The sequence below is a fragment of the Ipomoea nil genome, unplaced genomic scaffold (assembly GCF_001879475.1).
Source record: "Ipomoea nil cultivar Tokyo-kokei standard unplaced genomic scaffold, Asagao_1.1 scaffold1043, whole genome shotgun sequence".
NCBI lineage: Eukaryota > Viridiplantae > Streptophyta > Magnoliopsida > Solanales > Convolvulaceae > Ipomoea > Ipomoea nil.
The window spans coordinates 6,274,639-6,300,881 of record NW_017617471.1 but is presented as its reverse complement, the minus strand read 5'-3'; the positions used below and the strand labels follow the sequence as shown (position 1 = coordinate 6,300,881).

General features: G+C 33.9%; 1 protein-coding gene and 1 long non-coding RNA gene across 2 annotated transcripts; one reads left to right on the top strand and one right to left on the bottom strand.

The window, feature by feature from the left end:
- Positions 1 to 1,605: 1,605 nt before the first annotated feature.
- LOC109181202 lies at positions 1,606 to 6,627 on the top strand. The gene is made up of 6 exons (XM_019330951.1): positions 1,606 to 1,922; positions 4,987 to 5,089; positions 5,174 to 5,395; positions 5,987 to 6,109; positions 6,220 to 6,338; positions 6,523 to 6,627. Exons 1-6 carry the CDS (start codon positions 1,606 to 1,608, stop codon positions 6,596 to 6,598), a joined length of 960 nt encoding a protein of 319 aa, XP_019186496.1. The 3' UTR covers positions 6,599 to 6,627.
- An 11,440-nt stretch (positions 6,628 to 18,067) lies between these two features.
- LOC109180985 lies at positions 18,068 to 20,463 on the bottom strand. Its single transcript, XR_002054140.1, has 2 exons — positions 20,018 to 20,463; positions 18,068 to 18,303 (listed from the first exon to the last, which is right to left on the bottom strand). It is a non-coding gene; the product is annotated as an uncharacterized LOC109180985 (long non-coding RNA).
- Between the last annotated feature and the right edge of the window lie 5,780 nt (positions 20,464 to 26,243).

The following is a 26,243-nucleotide window of genomic DNA, read 5'->3' as shown; positions in this document are numbered from 1 at the left end:
TCACCGTTATCCTTGAAACCTCTCACAACCAAAAACCCACTCCCTTCAACCTTCTCTTTCGGACTGCCGAAAACCCACCCGAAAAACCCACCTCAAAATTTATCCCAATTTGTTCTATCAAGATGGAAGGAGCTCTCAATCAAATTGGAGTCGAAGGATCAAGGAAAATCACACGGGTGATTTGCGAATGAAGAGGAAAATCACCCGAATGAAGATGAAATAAGAATTCTAAGCAAAGTTGGGAGTGTAGATGACATTCCAACATATGGGGCGGATAGTGAGTTGTTAAAGGAATTTGAACGTGTGAAAGTTTGGAGGAATTGGAGATTAAGTGATCACAATTCGGTTGCTACAACAATAGGACCGAATACTCTTGAGTTAGAGGAATTTGCTCTAACATGGATTGGCACAAGAAATCTTGCTACCGCAACAAGGCTATCGGTAATAAATGAATGTTTTCTCAAGAAAGTTGCCAATAGTCAGGGCAAGAAAGTGGCACAAGAAGTTCCCGAAGTTGCCGTTGAGACAATTGATGGATTTGCTCGAGATGATATTGCCCGAGCCTTGGTTATTTCGAGAGAAGAAGTGCACGGTACACCGGGAGAAGCATCACATTTGAAGGAGACCGAAGGTGGAAGCTTACAAGATTTGGATCCATTTCCTTCGAATATTGGGGAGGATAATCTTAGTTTTGATGTTATTTCTCCTCACACGGCTACGGATGTAACAAACTCAGTGAATGAAAACTTGGAAAATGCTCAAGAAAATATTGGTGATTTAAGGGAGCATGAAAGCCAAATGGTGGCACAAGAAAATGTGTTACAAATTGAAGTGTCACCTTTGCCTTTAAGTTGTGCCGAGCCAATCAATTTTGCCACTGCCGAACCAATGAAGCCTACACTTGATGAGGCCTTGTGTCTTGACAATACACCATACGTGGAACCATCGGAGCCGGTTGAACCCTCCATGCCGAGACATCCACATGAGTCACACAAGGAGGTACATTCTCATTCCATTGATATTAATGCTATAAGAGATAGTATTGTTGGAGATGTACGTAGGGAAATTCAAAAATTGAGAGGAAATGTTTTTCAAGAATTTGAGAAAGTCCACAATCAATTTGGTAATGTTGATACCAAACTAGATGACTTTCACAAGGAAGTTTATGAAAGGGCCGAATCCTTGTTACTTGGACAAGGATCAATGCAAGGCGATATGGCCACAATGTCTACCAAACAAGAAGAGCATAATAGGGAAGTCTTGAAGATGTTCCTTGACTTAGGAAAGAAAGGGACGGAGTATGAATCGAGGCTACAATTAGTGGAAAATCAATTGAAAGCTCTACTACACCAAGTTGGCGTGAACAATGATCTCTTAGTTGGAGTCCAAAAGAGCCAAGACAAAGCTTCGGCGAGTTTCCAACACTATGTTGATGCTGCCGAAAAGGGGGAAAGGGCTAGAGGAGCTCCAAACCATTTGGTAAATCATTTAATTGGACCGTCTTCACAACGGCCACTAGTTGAGCTTGTTCGACCTCCAGGAGCACCGAGAGGAGTCACACCCATATCGAAGGTTCAAAGCTGAGGAAGAGGAAGAGGAAGGATTATGGATTATCTTGTGACCGCACAAAGCTCGGATTATCCAAGTTCATCACCTTCAAGATCACTCTATGAAGAGAACAAAATGAAGCTTGTACGTGAGTTGGAGACATTCTTTGGGCACTCAAGCAACGAGATGGTAGATGGAAGATCTTTTGAAGAATGTGTTGCTTGGTACCAAGCCGGAGTATTGCGGGGTGACAACGTTCAAGAAGCATATGGAAACTATGTTACCGAGCAAGTCAACGCACCATACCAACTCAAGGAAGGAGAACAAGACTTCAAGAAGTTAAGGGCAAAAGTGAATGCCTTAATTGGCAAGAGGTAAAATTTGAAGCCTCATTCTTTTTGGTGTACATAATATTAGCTAGCTTGTTCGAATTATGCCTTTTTGGTACAAAATGTAAAAAGCTAGCATATGGTTTATCTCTTTATTTTTGTCTAGTATGTTTACTTAATTGTTTTAAAGTCTCAAGATTTTAATTGGTCTTAGTAATTGCATGTGAAGCGTATAATTGAGAAATTAAAATTGAAAGGGGGAAGAAAAATTAAAAGATAAAAATCAATACGCAACCCCGCGTCTTAATCTCAATATACGTTTAGGATTGTCCAAAATAAAATCTCTAGGTTTTAAATGTGTCAAACCCGTCAAATGGCTAGTCGCAATAAAATTGGACAAAAAGATTATTTTTTCAAAATTTGACATAGCCAAATGACTTGGGTATAAGTTTCGGCATCATCAAAAAGGGGGAAATTGTTAGGAATATATTGTATGAGTTTTGATGTGTCAAATGTATTTTGTAGACCCCAATTTTATTTTATTTGAGTCAGTTCTGGTTCACAAAGTATAGTGCACCACTGCCATGAAGTCTACGTGAAAGCAGTTTTGAAGTAAGAATAAATGAAAGCGGGATCATAGCTTAACACATTTATGAAGCATTAAGTCATCAAAGGTTGAGATGGACAAGATGGTAGAAGACTTGTTAAAGCATGCTTGATATGAGATGATCTATAGTTCGATTCCCATTAGAAGTAATTTTGGTGTAATGAAGAAATGCTATCATGAAGTGATATCGGGTAGAACTATCATGAAAGAACACTTTTATATCATGATAGTTAGATATATCGGATGATGATGTCACAGTGTGGTATGGCTTGTGAAGTGGTTACCCAGCCAAGATGGAAGAAGCCTTGCCAAGCAAAGCGAATGGTCCACAGTTTGATTCCTACTCAACGTAATTACTAGTTCATGATATTAAGTGGAACATGATACTAGTTCATAATACAAGGTGGAACATGATATAAGGAACTATGACATCATGATAAAATAGTTAGACAACATGATATACTATTGGGACATGACCTCATCAAAGGAACTATGACATCATGATAAAATAGTTAGACAACATGATATACTATTGGGACATGACCTCATCAAAGGAACTATGACATCATGATAAAATAGTTAGACAACATGATATACTATTGGGACATGACCTCATCAAAGGAACTATGACATCATGATAAAATAGTTAGACAGAAACATTCTTTTTGAGCTCTGTTTCAGCGAAGGAAGTTGAAGGAGAAGAAGAAGCTGATACACGAAGGAAATCCTTTTTATACTCAAGCAAGAATCAGCATATAAATTATTTGATCAACTTGGCACATCAGATCAATAATTCAACAAAAGTCATGCTAGAGAAATTCAAATTTGGAGGCTACCCATTCCAAAGAAAAGCTTTGTCAGATTAAAGGAGAGCAACGGCAAGATTATTCAAATCTTCTGACAGACGGCGAAATGACTTTGCAGACCAAGTTGGCAAAATTATTTGATCAACTACAATTCAAAATGGACGATCGAGATCGAAAGTTGATCAACGGGCAAATAGCTTTCATTGGCTATAAAATGCCCAAGCAGACTTGAAGACAAATAAAGATTCACAAAACACTTGAACAACAAAGAAAATTATCAAATCAATCATCAAGTGATATATTGAGCTATACACGATAGAATTCAAGTCTGAGAAAAGAAATCTCTGTATTTCATTGTAAATCTTCTACTGAGTGTAGAAAAGGGGTAGAGTAACTGGAGAGAGTGAAAAACCCAGTTGGAGTGTAGCTTTGTGCGTAGCACTCGGTTGTAAATGGTAGAGTAACAAGGGGAGCTTGTGAAAACCCGGTGAGAGCGTAGCTTTGTGCGCAGTTCTCGTGGTGTAGGAGTACAGCTTGGTGCGAAGTACTCGAGAAGGCGGAGTAACAAAAGGAGCTTGCGAAAAACCTTGGAGGAGTGTAGCTTTGTGCAAAGCACTCGGAGAAGTGTCGCTGGACACTTATTCACTATTGTATCTGGGTGATCGAAGAATAGTGAATTTCCTCCTTGAAGTGAAAGGAGAAGAGTGGACTAGGAGGATTACACCACCTCTGAACCACTATAAATCTCTCTCTCTATTTACTTACTGCTCATATATATTTCGTGCATGCTTATATCATCTGTGAACTAACCCGTTACGGTTTATTGCGTATCTTTATCTATCTGGGTTTGATAGTTCCCTCGTTTGCATGCAAATGAAATTTTACATACATCATCCTTAATCTATATCAAGTGTTTCTAACGAGATGCATGTATAGAATCTCTCTTTGAGCACTACACAATTAAAGCATAACACTTTGTCGTTACATTTTCGCTGTGCACACTCTAAGTTGTTATACTTGTTTATGCTTGTTACTTAGAGTTGATTTTACCAAAGTGTTGTTTGCAGAAGAAGTTTGAAAAGTTAGAGAAGTTTATTCACCCCCCCCCCCCCCTCTAGACTTCTCCCCACCCTTTCGGGACCAACACTGTGGTTTTTTTGAATAATGCTTTTGCAATAATGCTTATAAAATCTGTGGTTTTTTTGAATAATGCTTTTGAAATCTGTGGCTTTTTTGAATAATGCTTTGATGTATGTACCTTCTAGCTTTTGCAATAATGCTTATGATTTAAAACTGAAATCTGTGTTTTTTTAAACTTTGTATATAGCTTATGATTTAAAACTGAAATCATTTATGGTTTTTTTGAAATTTTACATTGATTTCAGTTTGAATGATTCTGGAATCGGTGCGATGTCTAAAAAAAAAAAAAAAAAAAAAAAAAAAAGGCCTAGACTAGGCCGTGTTTAATTTTTTAGAAAATTAAAAACGGCCTAGACTAGGCCGTTTATTTTAGCATATCCAACCGGTACAAAGGGCACCTCCTTCTAGTATGCGGATACACTGCAAACAAAGAAATATATCCACTGGCTTATTCAATAGTGGACTCGGAAAATAATGCTAGCTGGACTTAGTTTATCCGACTACTCGTTGAACATGTCTTCCCCGATTACTACTCAATGTGCATCGTTTCGGATAGACATTCTGGAATTGATGCGGCGTTTAAGAACGCCACACAATTGCATGGCCGAGTGAAACGTAGGTATTGCCTTAGACACTTGCGGAGCAATGTCCTGACAAAGGTCAGCAGAAATCGGTGGTTACGTAGATTGATTTGGGAAGCTGGTACTGCTGTTACAACAAATCAATTCAATAAAAACATGCAGACCATCCAACAAAATTGGCCCAATGCATACAACTATATGGCAGAACTCGATGAAGAGGCATGGACATTATGTCACGATGGAGGTCATCAGTACGACGTTATGAAAACCAATCTATCTGAGTCATTTAATAACTCGATTAAGAGTTGCCGAATGTTGCCTGTCACGGCAATCGCACGAATAACTTTTCACAAGTTACGAACAATGTTTGCCGATAGGGTGCTGGTGCATTTGAAGTGGCTGCTCGATAGTACTTGATCAACGAAGTGAAGAAAACTATTCAAGGGGTACGTGTGTGTTTATCGTGTCTATTTATGAGTTTTAATTTGAAACATTTGCAATTGTCAAATGTCAATTAATTGCCTGATTTTCTCTACTTTTATCCCTATGACCAAACATTGAACATCGTGCACAGCGGGGTGTTGAAGCTTTTGCCAATAGGGATGGCAACAGGGCGGGGGCGGGGAGTATACTCCCCGTCCCCATCCCCGGCGGGGAATTGAAAATACTCCTCATCCCCGCCCCCGCGAGGAATTAGGCGGGGACGGGAATTCTCCATCCCCGTTCAATTCAACTCTTAGTCAAAATTTTAAATTATTTTTAAAAACTAAACCTAAGTATTAATTATATATATATATATATATATATATATATATATATATATATATATATATATATATATATATATTTATTCATTTATTTATTTATTTATAAAAATTATTCGGGGACGGGACGGGGCGGGGAGGGGTATCCCCGTCCCCGTCCCCGTTCTCCGCAAATTTTCACAATCCCCGTCCCCGTCGGGATGGGGATCAGGGATCCCCATCGGGGACGGGGCATATTATCATCCCTATTTGCCAATGCCCTCCTCCTGTTACCCAAGACACTTTTATTGAGAACTCTGGCCTTGATACTCAAGATGTGATCATTGCCCTGACGGTAACTGATTGATTTTTCCAATGGGAAACAAGCATGATAGATTTCATTTCTATCATTAAATTACATATAATAAGCTTATTTTGTTGGTCATAATTGTGATTCTCTTGCAGGGTGAGCATGACAAGGGAAATGTTGTGGGACTATCTCTGCACACAGGAGAGCCTATAGATCCACAAATGGAGGGGATCTTTGATAATTATTCTGTCAAGTATCAGATTATTAACTCTGGGTTAGTGGAAAATTAACTGCCCTCTCTCCCCTATATATGTGCTCATTTACACTGCAATCTTCCATAATTCTTCTCTTTGGATTTTTGGGGTAGGTGAAGTGTGTCCTTTTTTACAACAATATTACATTGTAAGGGCTCTGATCTAGCAATTTCCGCTAAAAAAACTCAATTTTTCACTTTGCAGCCCTGCAATAGCATCTCAACTACTACTTGTGGATGAAGCAATTCGGGCAGGGCGTAACATGAGAAAACCAACTTAAGTTCTTCCTTACCATTGTTCACATGGGCCAGTGGCATTTTGTTTTTTTATTTTTATTTTTTTTTGCTCGCATTTTTATTAATTTGGTTGTGAGTTTTATTATTATTGTAATAATAATAATAGGGTGCCCTTTTAAGTGTGTTCGTACCATTGAATTTGTTACTTTGCTCTATGGATTGATGATGTATCCTAAAAATTAGTTGGTGTCTTAATTATGATCATAAACATCACACCTTGAATCAAGTTATCCTCTCATAGAAAGATTCTATTGTAGGTGTTAATACAAGTCTGCCTTATAAACAAACACAAAATAGGCTCTTTTTAACGAATTATTGTGATTGGCATGATCTCATTTTATTTTTGTAATCATGGGTAACGATGGTTGATTTGAATTGAGATTATCCAGCTGGGGTCTCTTGACCATGTGATTTTTCTGTAAATGTTCCTTAGTTAGTCTCTTAATTACTAAAACGATATCTAAAGTTCGCCACTATTAGATTTCACGTTCGTTATCTGTTTATCTCCAATAAGTTTGTACTCTTCCTTTACCCGTAATAGTTGAATGCATCTTTACAACATTTATAGTTTTGTACTAATCTGACAATTATAAAAATGCACCTAGCTACCTGATCAATCAACACGGCTTGTACTGAAATTTTTTTTTTATCTTCAGCTGACTTCTCTTTGTAGTACACAAATTTAGCACCTTCGAATATGGAGTTTTGTCTGAATTCTAACACTCTCTCAATATCCTCTAAATTTCACATATTTTCAACCTAAATCAAACCTCTATTTATAGAAAGCATTCTTTGATTTTAGACAATAACTCTCCCATGATCACTGTATTCTAGCAACTAACTCAATCAGGAGGTTAATGGCTCCCAGATCCTGATAATGCTGCTGTGGAAACAACCCCCTATCCTTACCTGGAAGGAGCTACTGTACTGTATCCTAACTAATTAACAATCAGATGAACAAATGGGAGACAGTTGAGTGCAGAAGACAGTGCATGCCTTATTAGTCATGTATTGCTGGAAAATAAAGCTTGCGAGAAACAACAAGATTTGGAACTCAATCCAACCGAATGCCAGGACTGCCATTGTTGGAGCTTCATATTATCTTCATGACTGGAAAGAGGTGACAAACAGATTCTCGATCTTGCCGAAAGAAGCCGAAGCACTGGCTATATGAAGGATCATGGAATGTATAACCTGTAGATTGAAACAGATTCTCTACAAATAGTCCAAGGAATACAATCTAATGTAGGAGATTAAGAGATTCTTCTTTTGCTCTTTTGCTCTCTTATGTTAAAGAGATGATGAATAAATTTGATCGCATTTTTATGTTAAAGAGATATGAATAAATTTGATCACATTTCTAGATATAACAAGCAACATTCATTCTTTTTCAAAAAGACCAAAATAGTGCAGTAAAACCATGCAAAGATACGGCAAATGTTCTATAAGAAAGCATTAAAAGTCAATGAAAGTTCTTTCCGTGTAAAATAGGGAAGAGGAGAAAGCAATCTTGTGTCTATAACTCACCACACACACCATTATTTTTGGTAAACAAACGAATATATAGCACCATGATTTTCTTTTTGGTTCATAATCAACATATATGTATTAAAGGAGTAAAGCATGAAAGTACAAATTAAACTAAAATATTTTATATTTCAAATTAAATTAAAACTTGTTTCTAGTATCCATCAATCCATCATACATTATTACAAGTTTCATGAATCAGAAATACTTGGAAGTCTAGTCCAAATACATTCAACTATTTCTCTTGTGTTATAATAATCTTTACTCGAAAAACTTTGTGGAAAATTACGCCACCTCTTTGTTGCAAGGCAATAAAACACTCCTTTGCCATCATAAAACTTTGGAAAATATATCTTATTACTAGTTCCTCGAACAGTTGCTTCTCGTGACAATGATATCTTGGGAGAAACATAAAAAGTTTTTCCTTTCAAATTCTCAACCTTTTGCCAAACCATTTTAGAATCAAGCTTCAAAACCCAAACTTCGCCTTCCTCAAGAGTTGCCACACACATTAGATCTCCATCACTTTCTAGAAGAAACCGATCTCGAAAATTTTTAAATTGTTGTCGGTCTGACTTACCAATAATATTCCAATAAATTCTGTCATCATATTCTTTTGGAATGTAAAGGTCCCCGAGATTTCCAGATTCTCCTAAAACATAGATATGTCCATTGCTGCGAATAACTGGGGTGCAACACGCACCTATAAAATCTATATTATTGTCTACTTGTGGGTACACTGTCCATGAATCTTCACCCAAATTCAATACACCTACACTAATAAAATATGAAAGAGTACTACAAATACCAACAATTTGACAATTGTGAGAAGTTGGTGATCCGGAAAAACACATCCATATAAATGATGGTTCTTGTATGTCTGGCAAGTCTACTTTAACCTTAGTTGAGGGGTTGAAGAAGAAATAAGATTTAATGCCTTTAGCAAGCAGCAACCAACCATGATTTGCATCCAAAATTTCAACTTCACCAATATCATCATCCAACAATTGAGGAATGTTAAGTGAATAGTTAATATTGCGAGTTGGATCATAAAAATTGAACAAACTAGTTTTTTGATTCAAGTACAATAGATGCAGGGCTTCATACGAATCTATGTCACATGGTGATGCATGTTCAAGTGGTGTTGGCAACAATGGACGAGTAATTGGTGTTATGGACTTCCAAGATTTACATACAGATTGAAAAGTATAATAATCCCCAATAACCAAACGTTTGAGAATACATGATAAGAGTTCCTCATCTAGATCTGACCATGCCCTTTGTGTACCCGCATCATCAATGCTAATAATGCTACTGCTACTCATCTTGTTCTATATAAATAAGAAATAAATAGACACAGATACCTGTGAGTCAGCCAACACTATTTCAATTCTCGCTTCTCTTCTTGAGCAAACTTCACAACTCTGAAACAAAAATCTCTCATTATAATGTATCTATATATATAACTACTGAGGATACTATTAGGTGCAGGCTAGGATTAGGATTCTTTAAACTTTCCATTATTAATTAAGGATTAGAAAAGTCAAACCATACTCCAAATTCTATTGTGTTTAGGATTTAGAAACTGAAATTATGTCTAACTCAAATTATACGTCAAATATTTCTTAATGAGTATCTATACATAAGTTTAAATATTCTAAATTAAAACTCGAATAATACGTACTCATTAATTTGCCTAACTTAAATTATACTTCAAATACTATTATTCGCAAGTAGTTAAAGGAATGCAATCATTATACCATGTTTTATATACTGTAAAATAATATTCATTAAGTACAAAAATAATATACATCCAGTACAAAAATAATGTAAATTATATTCAGGGGATATATATTATTTTTGTACTGAGTGTATATTATATTGTATAATGTACATACAGTACAAAAATAATGTACATTTAGTATATTAAAAATGTACTTTTTGTTATGATCCACATAACATTGTGTGAACTATGGCCGACACAATAATTTGCCAAAGGCACATCATTATTTTGTGTGGAATGGGGTTGGACCTAAGGAAGTGGACTTGGCTGCTAAGAGATTTGGGCTCAGCTTCTAAGACTCCTATGGCTAGTAGTGGGCCTAGATCATTTGTTGTGAACAAACAAGTATGGGAGGAGACTAGGCTTGAATATATGGCAAGTGTAAAGAAAGAATTTGAGAAGAGGAAAGGAGAAATTGTGCAAAAAACGAAGGACTTATATTTGGATGATTGGTAGCAAACAAGTATTGAATGGGGAATTGGTTTAAAAACAAAAGAAAGAAGAAAATAATGAAAATTAAAGAAAGGGATGTGGGCAGTGTGCATGGTGGTTGGTGGTCTGGTAAGATTGGATAATTTTTAGAATGGATGGAAAATAAAAATGGGGTTACGTTACTCGTTGCACTGGGAATTGATGGCAGTATGGAGGCTGGGTTTGGTTGTGAGTTGCATAATTAAAATGGGCATGCATGAATTAATCCTGGGAAATGAGGTTACATTAAAAAATCTTTGGGCAGTAGGGTGGGAGTTGTAAAGGAATGACACATTGGGTCCATGGTGCTGGGTGGGCCTATGTAATTTCATGGGATTTTGGAAATATTGAGTGATATTTGCTTGATCCGTGCTATACTGGGAGCGTTATGCCGTGAACCCTGTTCACCATTCATGGTGAACACGGTTCTAACGGTGTTAATACACCGTTATTATTATTTTTTTTCTTAATTAATTGCGTGACTTTTTTTCTTCATTTTCACATTTTGCGGTTTCACTTTAATTTGAGGTGAACAATGATTTCGGACATTCATAAATTATGAATTCATGCCTGCACATTTACTTTGGTACCATGCGTACACATTCCCGTCCGAAATCACGGACATTCATAAATTATGAATCCATGCCTGCACATTTACTTTGGAACCATGCCTACACATTCACTTTGGAACCATGAGATTATGAATTTTCTGTTATAAGATTATGAATTTTCTGTTATAAGATTATGAATTTTCAGTTATGAGATTATGAATTTTTTGTTATGAGATTATGAATTTTCTGTTATGCGATTATGAAATTTTTGCGGTTTCACTTTAATTTGAAGTGAACAATGATTTCGGACATTCATAAATTATGAATTAATGCCTGCACATTCACTTTGGAACCATGCCTACACATTCCCGTCCGAAATCACGGACATTCATAAATTATGAAAATTCATGCCTGCACATTCACTTTGGAACCATGCCTACACATTCACTTTGGAACCATGAGATTATGAATTTTCTGTTATAAGATTATGAATTTTCAGTTATGAGATTATGAATTTTCTGTTATGAGATTATGAATTTTCTGTTATGCGATTATGAATTTTCTGTTATGAGATTATGAATTTGATGAAAATTCATAATCTCATAAAAGAAAATTCATAATTTGATCAACGTGCGCCGTTAACTCCACATCCGCGAAATTTTATTTTTTTTTTTGCCTAAAAACGACGTCGTTTGGCCTTGTGTTCACCATTCACGGTGAACACGTTTCCAGGGCATAATTTGCCGATATACTGGGTATGACCGAAAGATATGAATAGTTATGCTTAGCATCCGTAATGCACCATGCATGGTGCATACGGATGCAAAAACGACGTCGTTTTATTAAAAACGCACGTCTCCCCTTAAAAAAACAATTCAGGTTCGATTCCCAACAACAGCATTATGTTGTTTATTCATTTTGGAATTTTAGTTCATAGACTATGGAATTTTAGTTCATCGATTATGGAATTATAGTTCATCGATTCTGGAATTGTAATTCATCGATTCTGAAATGTTAGTTCATAGATTCTGGAATTTTAGTTCATTCATTCTGGAATTTTTAGTTCATAGATTAGATTCTGGAATTATAGTTCATAGATTCTGAAATTATAGTTCATTAATTCTGGAATTATAGTTCATCGCTTCGGGAATTTTAGTTCATATGTTGTTGCTGGGAATCGAACCTGAATTGTTTTTTTTTTTAAAGAGAGACACGTGTTTTTAATAAAACGACGTCGTTTTTGCATCCGTATGCACCCATAGCATAATTTGCCGAAAGGAATTTGGGATTTAAATGTTTGCAAGTCTTCTTCTAGTTTGACTGTGATTTGCATGGACTTGGAGATGGGAATGTAAGCTGGATCGTGGAATCAATAAGATGGGCTTGAGATTAGTACATGGGCTTGGAAATAATTGTTAGGGGCGGAGAGCAATCGTTATATCCTACACCACGGCGCACATAGCACTGTGCGCCGCGCGCCTCCCAAAACGATGTCGTTTTGGGGTAGTGTTGGGAGGCGCGGTAGGAAGTTGCTGAGATTATGTGTATTTGTTCACAACGTTATGTGTATTGGTTCATAGAGTTATGTGTATTTTTTATACAATTATGTACATTCTTTTTATACAATTATGTACATCCGAATCAGAAAATTTGTGTGTATTATGTTAAGAGTTGATGTGTATTATGTTAAAAGTTTATGTTTATTATGTATTATGTTAGATTATGTGTATTATCTTTTAAAAAGAGTGTATATTTTGTTATATAATTATGTACATTCATATATAACATTATGTGTATTCTAGTATAACATTATGTACATTCTTGAACATCGGGTTTTTTTTTTTAAGAAAAAACTACTGCCATTCACTGGGGCGGAAAATTTTTTTTAAAAAAATAATTAAAACGACGTCGTTTTGCATCTGGGCGCATAGTGCAACGCGCACCGTGGTGTAAGATATAAATTGCCGGCGGAGAGGGGCGAATCATTATTGTGTGGACCATGGTCCATACAAGTTGTGTAGACTATATTTTGTATATTGTAAAATAATGTACATTCAATACAAAAATAATGTACATTCAGTACAAAAATAATGTACATTGTATTCAGGGGATGTACATTATTTTTGTACTGAGTGTACATTATATTGTATAATGTACATTCAGTACAAAAATAATGTACATTTAGTATATTAAAAATATGTTTTTTGTTGTGGTCCACATAACAACGCAAATTGTGCTGTGCAACCGAATGCACCATGCGCATGGTGCATTCGATGCAAAACGACGTCGTTTTGGTTAAAAAAACGCGCATCCCACTTAAAGAAGAAATCAGGTTCAATTCCCGGCAATAGCATTTTTATATATCCATAAATTCATAACTATATATCCATAAATTCATAACTATATATCCACAGTGAATAAATGAAGTAAAAATCCACAATGAATGAACTAAATCCACAGTGAATGAATGAAGTAAATATCTACAATGAATGAACTAAATATCCATAAATTCATAACTATATATCCACAAATTCATAACTATATATCCAGAAATTCATAACTATATATCCACACTGAATGAATGAAGTAAATATCTACAATGAATGAACTAAATATCCATAAATTCATAACTATATATCCACAAATTCATAACTATATATCCAGAAATTCATTACTATATATCCACAATAGTGCTATTGCCGAGAATCGAACCTGAATTTTTTTTTTTAAAATGGGACGCGCGTTTTTAGTCAAAACGACGTCGTTTTGCATCGTATGCACCATGCACATGGTGCATTCAGTTGCACAGCATAACTATTGACATAACAATGTGTGGACCATGGTCCACCCAATAATTTGCCATGAGCGATGAGCCCATACTCCAAACATTCCACGCCCAGCTGGGCTTAAACGACCACAGGCCATTCGGCCTTCAATACAAGGCCCCGCAAATTATGTCGTGGTGCACACGGTTGCAAAACGACGTCGTTTTGATTAAAAATTATGCATTCGACTTTAAAAAAAAAAAAAAAAAAAATCGGTTGCCGTTAATAGCGTTATGATGTGCATAATTTGAATTATATATTAAGAATTAATGAACTATATATTCAAAATTAAAGAACTATATATCCAGAATGAAATGAACTATATATCCAGAATGAATTAACTATATATCCAGAATGAATGAACTATATATTCATAATTGATAAGGTCAATTATGAATGTGTAGTTATTAATTTCTGAATGTACTTTTGTCAAATTATGAATATATAATTATAGAATTATGAATATATAGTTATGTAATTCTGGATATACAGTTATGTAATTCTTGATATATAGTTATGAAGTTATGGATATATCCTACTGTTTGAATACGAAAGAAAACCACCTAACACCGTTAACGACAATCTAAACTGAATTTTTTTTTTATAAATAAAATTGCGTCGTTTTGCAACCTGCATGGTGCACACGGTTGCACAACATAACGATTGACAAGGCCCCTCACAGCAAATTATTGTGTGAATCATTCGTCCACACAGTGTTTTGTGAACCACAACGAAAAGTAAATTTTTAATTAATATATTAAATGTATATTATACAATATAATGTACACTCAATACAAAAATAATATACCTTTCCTGAATACAATGTACATTATGATTGTAGTACAAATCAGCATCAACACAGGCCCACTATGGGCTACAACGGCCCATATCATTTCCTTTATTCCAACTCAAGAATGAAGCCCACTATTTATCATACATGAGCGACAATCATTATTGTGTGGACATATTTTGTATAATGTATATTTAATATATTAAAAATGTACTTTTCGTTGTGGTTCACAAAACACTGTGTGGACCAATTATTTGCCTTTTTGCTAAGGATGGGCCTATGGATTACATGCAGATTTATTGGCCTATTTGGGCCAGAAAGTGAAGCAGATTGATGCAAGCCGTGGGCCATGTGGCTGGGCCAACTGGCCTGGCCCTTTTAGGCTTCAATAATAATGCTGGGCAACCGTGTGCACCATGTATAACTATTGACGAGCGCATAACTATTGACAAGCACAAATTATGCTGTGCAACCGTGTGCACCATGTATGGTGCACACGGTTGTAAAAACGACGTCGTTTTGATTAAAAACGTGCGTTTCATTTAAAAAAAATCAGGTTCGATTCTCAGCAGCAAAAGATGATCCCAACGAACAATGTTTTATTTCGTTGGGATCATCTTTTTAAATTTTGGACGATTAAGTCATTATATATCATATGGCCCAATTTATATATTTTTTAATCTGTAATTAATTTTTTTAGTACTAATTTAAGTTTAATATATTTTATTATATTCTTTGTAATTATCAAATTTTAAGAACTCGGTTGTTATTTATATTTTTGCAATGAAGAACGTGAAGAAAGCCTCAATGAGGTTGAGACAATCGTAGTATTTACGAAATAAATAAATTAAAGACAATTCAAGTATGGTTATTTCTTAATTAGGTTTTCTCTGAAGGAGGATCGAATGAGGCGGGAGGTAGAGTTATGGAATAATGAAGAACGGGTATTTAGGGTTTAAAACGGGTGAATGGTAACATTTATAGGATGAGTTGTTGGGTTTGAATTAGTTGGGTTGGATTAGGTCGGGTTTGTTTCAGAGTTTGTAGCATGTTATTGCAATGAGTTATATTTAAATATTATGTATGGGGTGTAAAACACATTATTCTCAGATGGCATGTAGTGGCCTCTCCTATATGAGATGTTATGAGATTGAGCATCAGTAGGGGTGCTCTTGACTCTTGGAATAGAGTTTCAATTTGAAAACATGTATGGTTACTTCTTTCTAAAAACATATAATATTTGCAAATATTTGTTTTAAAAAAGTTAAAGATTATTATTTTACATCTAATAATTTGTAATAGATTGAACCATGAATATTAAAATTCTATATCTTATCAATTTTAATAATTGTATCTATATATTATAAGCACGTTTCAAATATTTAATAATTTGTAATATATTGAACTATGAATATTTAAATGGGAAAATTGCATCTTTAGTCCCTGAGTTATAACTAAGTTCTGACTCAGTCCCTAAGTTATGGCAATATCTGAGTTTAGTCCCTCAATTATGAGCAAAGTGGCAAGTTTGGTCTCTAGCGTTAATATTCTGTCTGCAGTTAACGGAAAACTTAAAAACAATGTAATAATATAAGGTTAAAATAGAAATTTCAAATTATAATCCCTTTTTATGTTGAAACCTATTGCGCAACCATCATTATTTTCTTCTTATATCTAGCCGATGAATTATTTAGTATGGAAGATCTTATAATAATGGAACATTATTAGCAGTAGATCTTTTTTTTCGAACATAGGAAGGGCCGAACCTCAGGATCAAAAAGCAAAAAACAAGACCTAGTCCCCTCTAGCAGAGGGTATCCCCTTGGCATCACAATGGATGATCCGTTTTAGATCACCAAGGGCAGATCAAAAGCAAAACAAAACTAAGACTAAGATTAGCAGAAGATCTTTGAGAGCAAGTTCTACCATCCATCCCAACTAGCTAGGTCAGTAGAGCATAGGGTTCTTGATCTTGTGATCATAAATTCAACTCCAAAAAATTTAATTTTTATATCAATGTTTTTCTTAAATTACGCAAAAGAATTTTGATATTAAAACTCTTACTTGATTTACATAATAAAAATTGAGAGTGTGAATAAAATTATAGAAGGAATGATATTAGGAATATATAAATATTTACTCGTATATGATAAACTAGTTATCACACACATATTGTACGAATAGATTAATGTATAATATATATTTTTAAATTAGTGTTTCAGAATTTATCATTTGGCACCGAAAATTGTGAAAATTATGTAGTATAAGTCATTTGTAAAAGTAATTGTCATGTTTATTTAATTCTGGCCAATATAATTCCTGAAAAATAGGAGGCAAGTACTTGAATTGAAATAGTGCAACTTTAATTGTGAACAAAGACAATAAACATCGATTCATAAAGGAGTTAATACCTCCAATGGTCCTTCGAGTATTAGGGTATTACCAGGTGTGGTCCTCCGAGTTTAAAATGACCATGAGACGTCCTCCGAGTTCAAAAAAAAAATCACTCGTGGTCCTCCGTTAGGTTTGGTGTTAAATGAACGTTAAGTGTGAGGGCAAACCTGTCATTTCTACTACGAGAAAGAGTTAATACCTCCAATGGTCCTTCGAGTATTAGGGTATTACCAGGTATGGTCCCCCGACTTTAAAACGGCTACTAGACGTCCTACTTGTTTAAAAAAATTACCACCTATGGTCCTCTGTTAGGTTTGTTGTCAAAGGGGTGTTAAGTCTGAGGGCAAAGTTGTCCTTTCACCTATTTTTCTTCCTCACAAGTTTTGCGGATCTCTCCACCCACAGAATGCCACCTCAAGAGGCCACTCTGCTTCGGCGAGAATAACAACGAAGGAAGCTTTAGCCTCTGGCCATCAATGGCGAAAGCCGTGAGTTTCAGAAAACGGGCAACTCTGAAGATTGGCGAACCACTTGTGGATTATACCATTAACTCCTCTCTCTCTCCTCAAAGATGGAGTCTTTGGATGACCCTTCCTCTATTGTTTCCTGTTCCAGGGTAACTCTCTTTGCTGATTCTTGGGCACAAAGTTTTCCTATACATATACCCCACTTTTCCTTTTACTCCATGAATGCGGTATGCTTGATTAAGAAAAAAGTGGTGAAAGTGGATACAGAAAATGATCTAGTGACAGTGATCGGGAAACTGGACGTGAAGGCGATGGTGGAGGATTTGAAGAAGCATCTGGGTGGGGGGTGGGGGGGGATAATACCCTAATACTCGGAGGACCATTGGAGGTATTAACTCATTCATAAAGTGAAGAATTTTCCTTGTCTGCCATCTTCTATTATAATAAAGTAGAATCCAATTTTGGCTCCAATTCCCGCCAAACAAATACTACATCGTTTTAGGATTAGCCTATTCAGTTCTACGCCTTTATTGTTATTAATTTTTGGAGAATTAGTTTGTATTAAACATTGTGTCCCTTCGAATTTCGAACTCTACATTAATGAAGATACATTCAGAATATAACTCTAAATCATGGCCTGTTCAATGTCCAATACATATTAATAACTAATAAATATCAGTGCAAAGTTCATTCAAATTGCCTCATAGCCTGTTCAATGTCCCAGAATCGAAACACTCCTATAAATAGTACAAAGTTCATTCAAACTGCTGCACATTCGAAAGCTTATTCAAATGCCTCCCAATATATTCTTGCTTCTCAGGTTACCCATCTACATGCAAGGAGAGCAATAAAAGTCTGGCTGGTCGGTACGTATGAAGTCCCTGAGTTGAGTGGAGGTTACTCAAGCAAGATAAAAAAATGTCTCTTCCAGGACAAAGAGGTAATGTTAATACATATTTTGCAGTAATATCTGTTCTGATAATATGTTTTGCTACATAATAAATCTCTGTTATTTCATAATATATAGGGTACATACATCCATTAGGACTCATGGGAACCTCAGCAACTTCATTGTTGTCCAAATACAATAAGGTGATTTCTTAAAAGCCTAAATTAGGACTTATATATCTCTTATTTATCCTTGGTTATCATGAATGAGAAACTTACATAGAGGGACTATGATTCTTGAAAAAAAAAAACATTTTATGTTTTATATATATATTCAAATCTGTCTTCACAGCAAAAAGCAAAATACAGACTATCAAACAACTTGAAGGTTGAGGTGATTTAATCAATTGAAGAAATAGCTTATGAATAAATTGCTTTGTAGGTAAAACAGTGTCAGAAAATTAAGAATATATGAAGGTTGAGGTGATTTAATTAAATTCAAGAGTTGCATGAAGAATCAAGTTATGAAATAGGCAAAAATATTCTGTATTAGTACCCTTCTTTACATGTATACTTTGTATTGATGTTTTACTCTATTTTAATATGAAAATAGACTATGCATATTTTCTATATTTGCCTACTCCATATGAATTTGAAAAAAAAAACATTTTATGTTTTATATATATTCAAATCTATCTTCACAGCAAAAAGCAAAATACTGACTAACAACTTGAAGGTTGAGGTGATTTACTCAATTGAAGAAATAGCTTATGAATATATCGCTTTGTAGGTAAAACAGTGTAAGAAAATTAAGAATATATGAAGGTTGAGATTATTTAATCAAATTCAAGAGTTGCATGAAGAATCAAGTTATGAAATAGGCAAATATATTCTGTATTAGCACCCTTCTTTAAATGAATACTTTGTAAATGAAGTTTTACTCTATTTTAATATGAAAATAGACTATGCATATTTTCTATGTTTGCCTACTCCATGTGAATGTCATTCAGTCATGACACTTAAAGAATCAATCAAGGTATGAATTTCCATGTAAATAACACGTTAGGGATTTACACAGTTTCAAAATCCTGATCTGGATTTAACATTACAGGATATAACATCCTGTACTGAAAATTCTGCATAGGGAAATGAAGATCATGCCTAAGTTCACCTTTTAGTCTTTCAACACCCAAAAAATGACTGCAGACATTAATATTTAAGATGAAAAAACATATTGGGACTGTGATGTATTTATAAGAATTCACTCAGATTCCAATACACTAAAAATATGAAGATGTGAATTGAGGTATTATACACCACATTATACATATCATTGGTTAAATTAAAAGCGGAAGCTAAGTTTTGAAAACAAATTTAGTTAGAAAACTTTAATTGAAAGTCCGAAACAGTTCGTAGCAGAAATAAAAACGAATAAGATCTGTTAGTTTTAGAATTCGTTAGAAACTTAAGAACCGGTAGCAGTCAGAAAAAGGGACTAGATCTATAAGATAGCTGCATCAAAAAAACCAACTACCCTCATGCATGATCCAGATCTAGGATTTCAACTTGATATATCGCCATTTTGTTACTCTACAGAATAAAATAAAATTTGTAGATCTGGAAATATACTACTGTACTAAATGTAAATATAAAACATTCAAAGATCAATAAATCCTGATATATAAAAAGAATGGAAAAAAAAAATACTTTATCTGGTCGAGTTTTTTCATCTCCCGACCTCTGGATGTATGAAATCACTGCATTGATTTCGCCGATCTGTTCCAAATAGAGAATAGGGTTCGTCAGTACTGGAAAATCAATCGAAAATGAAAAATGCGACGTGATTAACACTATTAATTCAAAGATATTGTTCACAAAAACCCATCCTATCCGAAGATTGGTGTAAAAATAAAACAAATCCGTGATGCATTGAGGTTGAAGTAGTAGAAATTCAGCCTCAGAACTACGATGTTTGTGAGGACGAAGAACGTAACACGCCTCCATCACTGCAAGTGTAGCTTGCAAAACACAGTGCTCAGATTCTAAGTGAGAGATATAAATCTAGAGCTTTTCTTCACAGGCATGGAGTGAAATGGAGAATCCTATAGAACAACCCAGAATTAGGAAAGTAGCACAAAGACACACATTACGTTGACTAGATAGGAGTAGTTCTAGAAAACTCCAACAATTTTAAATCTATTATTTATTTAAATGAAATTAAAAGTATTTAATTGGTTAAAAAAATATTTTTTAGATGACAAATAAAATTGCATACATAATTGGATGAACAATAATATTTTTTAAATTAAAATTTCATTATTGCACACTATTTATAATATAAGAACCATACATTTAATACTTTACAATTTATGTACCGTGCATCGCACGGGTAAGTTACTGTGGAGATAGCTTCCCGTGTGATGCTTCGGTTATGGTATTCATTTTTTTTTATTCGATACAAGTGTTTTTTATTGATGAAGATCTTCTTCATATTCTTTTTTGTTCTTCAAATATATTCAACTTAATTGGTGTGAAATAAATAATTTCATTTTGAATAATTAAAATGCTATAAACAATTTATTGAAGTTTGTGCATCACACTGGGCATGAGTATTAATACTCTTCTAATTTTGAAGTTTTACGTTTGAAATTTTATATCATTTATATTTTCTCATGAAAAAATAAAGAATCATTTATTTATTGTATATAGTTTAATTTATTAATTTTTAAAATTTGTTATAAAATTGTGTGCGTGCGTGTGTGTATCTAATTATTTAAATGTAAAATTTTAAAATCTCATGTGGTATCTAATAACACAATGCTTTATAATATATGCTAATAGTATGCTGTGACGTTTTAATATAACAACTAATTTAATAAAGATACTTAAATTGTATACCGTGCATCGCACGAGACAAATACTAGTACATATAAAAACACCAATTTAAAAATCACTAATCATTTGGGTAAAAATGCTTACAGCTAGCTCATTTCTGCGCCAGTACACGTGAATTGATTCAGCCCTATTAAGCAATCCCTTTTTGATCTGGAAAGCTTATATCATATAAGTTATATGCCACCACCGCAGGCAAATTATGCCCTGGACCCGTGTCCACATTGAATTGTGGACACGGGACCAAAACGACGTCGTTTTAAAAAAAAAAAACGCGTCATTTAGTTAAAAAAAAATAAAAATCGCGCGCGTTTTGCCGTTAACGGTGTTATTTTTTTTTTTTGGATTATGAATGTACAGTTATGCCGTTATGAATATACAGTTATGCAATTATGAAATTATGAACACAGAGCTCTAACATTATGAACTTACAATTATGAATATATATAGTGATAAAATTATGATCATGGAGCTTTAAAATTGTGAATATAGAGCTTTGAAGATTATGAATGTACAGTTATGGAGTTATGAATGTACAGTTATAGAGTTATGAATCTACAGTTATGGAGTTATGAATCTACAGTTATGAGATTATGAATCTACAGTATGGAATTATGAATGTACAGTTATTGATCGAATTATGAACAAAGAGCTCTAACATTATGAACTTACAATTATGAACATAGAGCTCTAAAATTGTGAACATAGAGAGCTTCGAAAATTATAAATGTACAATTATGGAGTTATGAATGTACAGTTATGGAGTTATGAATGTACAGTTATAGAGTTATGAATGTACAGTTATAGAGTTATGAACGTACAGTTATGGAGTTATGAATGTATAGTTATTAACATATAGTAATAAAATTATGAACATATACTCTTACAATGAAGCGGTCTGAAATTTAAAAAAAAAAAAAAAAAAAAAAAAGAGAGAGAGAGAGAAGATAACAGTATCTGACGGCACTGTTACCCGTGTCCAGCAAGCAGGCTGGACACGGGTCCAACGCATAACGATTGACCACCGCATACATGCATCTTCCGCGCTTCATTGATTTTGGACCAATATATGTTCTCTTTGGACCAATATATGTTCTCCGACTCACTAAATACGTTAAATTGAGTAATTTTAGGTGTCGCTTAATATTTGTTCAGTTGGGTGAAAATTCATATAAGTTTTTGTGACTAGACTATAAATTCAAAATTTATCACTATTCGATGAGGAAATATTGGATTTTGATCTAATTCAAAAATTATTAACAAGTCCAACATTGCAACCAAGGCCGGTTTTTTAATTTTTGTAGTCCTGTTATGATAAATAAATGAGGCCCTACTAAAATCACAATCTTTAAAATTAATACCATATTTTTTTCTAATAATAATAATAATAATAATAATAATAATAATAATAATAATAATAATAATAAGGTGGTAAAATGTTACTGTGCGCAAAAAAAAATAATTATGGAATAAATTACAATTATAACAACAACAAAACAACAACAACAACAACAACAACAATAATAATAATAATAATAATAATAATAATAATAATGTGCGCAAACCCGCAATGCAAAAGGATTAAAAAAAATGGAAAAAAAAAACATATTATGGAATAAATTACAATTATAACAATAGATAATAATAATAGTGTGCGCAACTCGCAATGCAAAAGGATTAAATAAAAAGGAAAATGTCCAAAGCTGGAACAACACTCAAGTTTCAAACCTCTAACCTTCAAGTTGAAATACAATAACCACATGCTCCTACCATTTCTCCATAGAGTCGAGCCTTTTGCATTTAATTGAAAACTTTTAATTTTTATTTCTAAACTAGCTAGGTAAAAATTAAATATTGGACCCTCTAAAATTTGGGGGCCCTGTGAGGTAGCCCGACTTGCACAGCCCAAAATCCGGCTCTGGTTGCAGTCCAAATCTAGTAACATGCTAGCTGACAACATTTACGTAGACCTGATAATTATCGACACAACACAAAATTGAATACGAAAATAACGGGTTAATGTTTATCTTAATGTGTCATGGGTTGAGCCGTTAAGGACCCTTTTGTGTCTTAACATGTCAATCCGTTAAACCTATTAAGAAACCGTTTATCCCATTAATATTATTATAGTGTTAACTTGTTTACAAGAACCCGTTTATAGCCTCCTAAAAACCCTTTATATATATATATATATATATATATATATATATATATATATATATATATATATATAATATAAAATGAAAGTATTTTTCTATTTAAAATATCAAATGAATGGATATGATTAAAACAGTGATGGAGCCACGGAGAGGCTAAGTGGGCTAGAGGGGTGAATGGGTGCGAGTTGGAAAGCCGGGGAACGTAAGAGAGCGATGGGTGGGTGAGAGATAAAAGAGTGAGGGTGAGAGCAGTGAGCGGCAGCGAGGGTAAGAAACAGAGTGAAAGAGAACTTTGTCTCTAAAGCCCTAAAATCAGCAGTTCCAACTTCCAAATAAATTTACCGTATTTATTTTTATAAAAAATAAAAAATTATAATTGTGGTAAAATTATTATTATTATATATTTGGAATTATGCTAAATATTATACTTAAATTTATTATTTCATTCTAAATAATGCATTTAAAATAATAACTTTTAAAATACTAAAATTTTTCAAAAACTCATATATGTTATGAAATAAAAAGAGATGTGACCTTTCGTATAAAAAATGAAATCTTTTCCACTAAGCAGCCACATGGAATAGAGCTCAAGACCTTAAGCATGACAAAGGTAGTGCAAACTTTTCAGCTGCCAACTAAGCTACCTTTGCTGCATGTTTCCTTTATGCAAATTTTATATTCATTAGCTCCTAAATCTTAACATTATAAATACCCCCTTACCTCTATGATCTTGTACATGAATGCTATATATATGAAAAGCTAATCACATTCTCTCAACTCTCTCATCCGTACTGTTGTTCCTCTTCTACTTCATAATAATAATAATAATAATAATAATAATATTATTATTATTATTAAATTCACAACAATATTTAAGCTTGCAATTTGTTATTTTACATTTTATTAAATAATTTTTTAATATTAATTTTTGATTAGGTGTTTTGTGGAATATGATTTTTTAAAATTAAACGATAGCAGTCCAGACCAACAACACGTACGGCAAGAAATAAGTGGGATTATTATTGTTGGACCATGTTGTTGGTGATAATGAACCAAAATCGATTTAATATCGTAAAATAATATTTATATATACACACACAAGTATATAAAATATTATTTGATATTTTATCCGATATATATATATATATATATATATATATATATATATATATATATATATATATATATATATATATATATATGTATGTATGTATGTATATCTACGAGAAAGATATACCAATATATATTAACCAGAAATTATTGGAACTAATAATCATCAGATTATAAGTCCAATCCAACGAATATATCAAAAGAGGGTGAACGGATTTTTGCTTAAAAGCATAATCCAGAAACAAGAAAGAAGGAGAGGAAGAAAGATTAGTACGAGTTAGGCGAGGTGTCTTTCTTTCCTTAAAACCTTATTTGCCACCTCCCAAAAATGCTAGGAGCGTTGTGGCCTAGGTTTCCCAGGATAAAACGTACAACGGTTCGACGTTTGAGCACCCAAATGAACGAACCCGGCGAACAAGAGCACGGGCAAAACACGGCTACAAGAATGGAGTAGGAGCAGAGATTTTGGAGCTGTGAAAACAGTATTTCAGTGTTGTGTGTGTTGTTCTCAATCTGTGTAGAAACACTGCTGCTACACTCCTTCTTATATAGGAGGTGAAGAATCAATAGCACTTAATTTGACATTTAATGCACGATTTGTAACACCTGAAACAGCCACCATTATTTGAGATTTAACTCAAAAATTCAAAAATTATTATTAAAATTTATTTAAAATGCCAACTCAACCGCCACGTAAGCAGGTAACCTGCTAAAATTGATGATAACCTGCTATCAGGTGAAATTGCATACATTTGGAGTGTTTAGTGGCTTAATTGCACTTTTTTTTTGTCGTTCAATGGCCTAATTGCATTTTCAGGTTACGTTCAGTGGCCAGTTTGAACATTATTCCAAATTTTTAACTTGCGGGTCCATGGGTCAACATGTAAAACCTGCAAACGGGACTAATGGGGCAGACCAACTTGTATTGATACCCTTTAGAGCATCCACATTTGTGGATAATTTAGAGTTATTTCAGAATTAATTTTCCCCACCCAAGATAATAGCTAATGTGGGGAAGAGTTATTTGAGAAATAATTCTCCTGCAAGTGAAGGGAGAATTCAGAAATGGTGGGACCCACCACAAAAGTGAAATAATGCACGCGTGGCTGTCACCATAGCGCACAGCGGTGCACGCGCCCGTCAGGCGCGCCTGACAGTCATATTATTATTATTATTATAAATTTAATTTTCCTTTTTTTTTTCTTTTTTTTCTCTCCCCTCCCATCTTCTCTTTCCTAATCACTCTTACATTATCCCTCAATTCTCCCCAACTAATATGGATGCTCTTAGACGCCTATGACATTACGGACAGCTTCCTACACTAGATGCTGTCATTTTGTTTTTGCAATTCTACAACTAATTATTTGACTTGAATTCTATAATTGTTTTGCGTGTAAAATGGATTAGGACTTGCTTGTACATCAATTCTCTTTCCTAGTCTTGGTTAGCTAAAGCACAATTTATGGTTCTAATCTAGTTTATTGAAATCTTGGTTAATTAAAGCAAATTTGATAGTTCTAATCTAGTTTTTGTTCAATAAAGAATTCACAATCTTGACATAACAAGCATGTTCCATTTTTTCAACTACATCATAATAAAATTCATATTATAATAATAATCTAATAAAATTAAATTTCATGGTGTGATTATTGAATGTGATATATAAAATAAAGTCAGTGGCTACAAGTATAACTTTCATTCATTTGGAATAATATTAGATGAAATTGTAACTACAAAAAATGATTATCCATTGAATAGTCATAATATTGTTT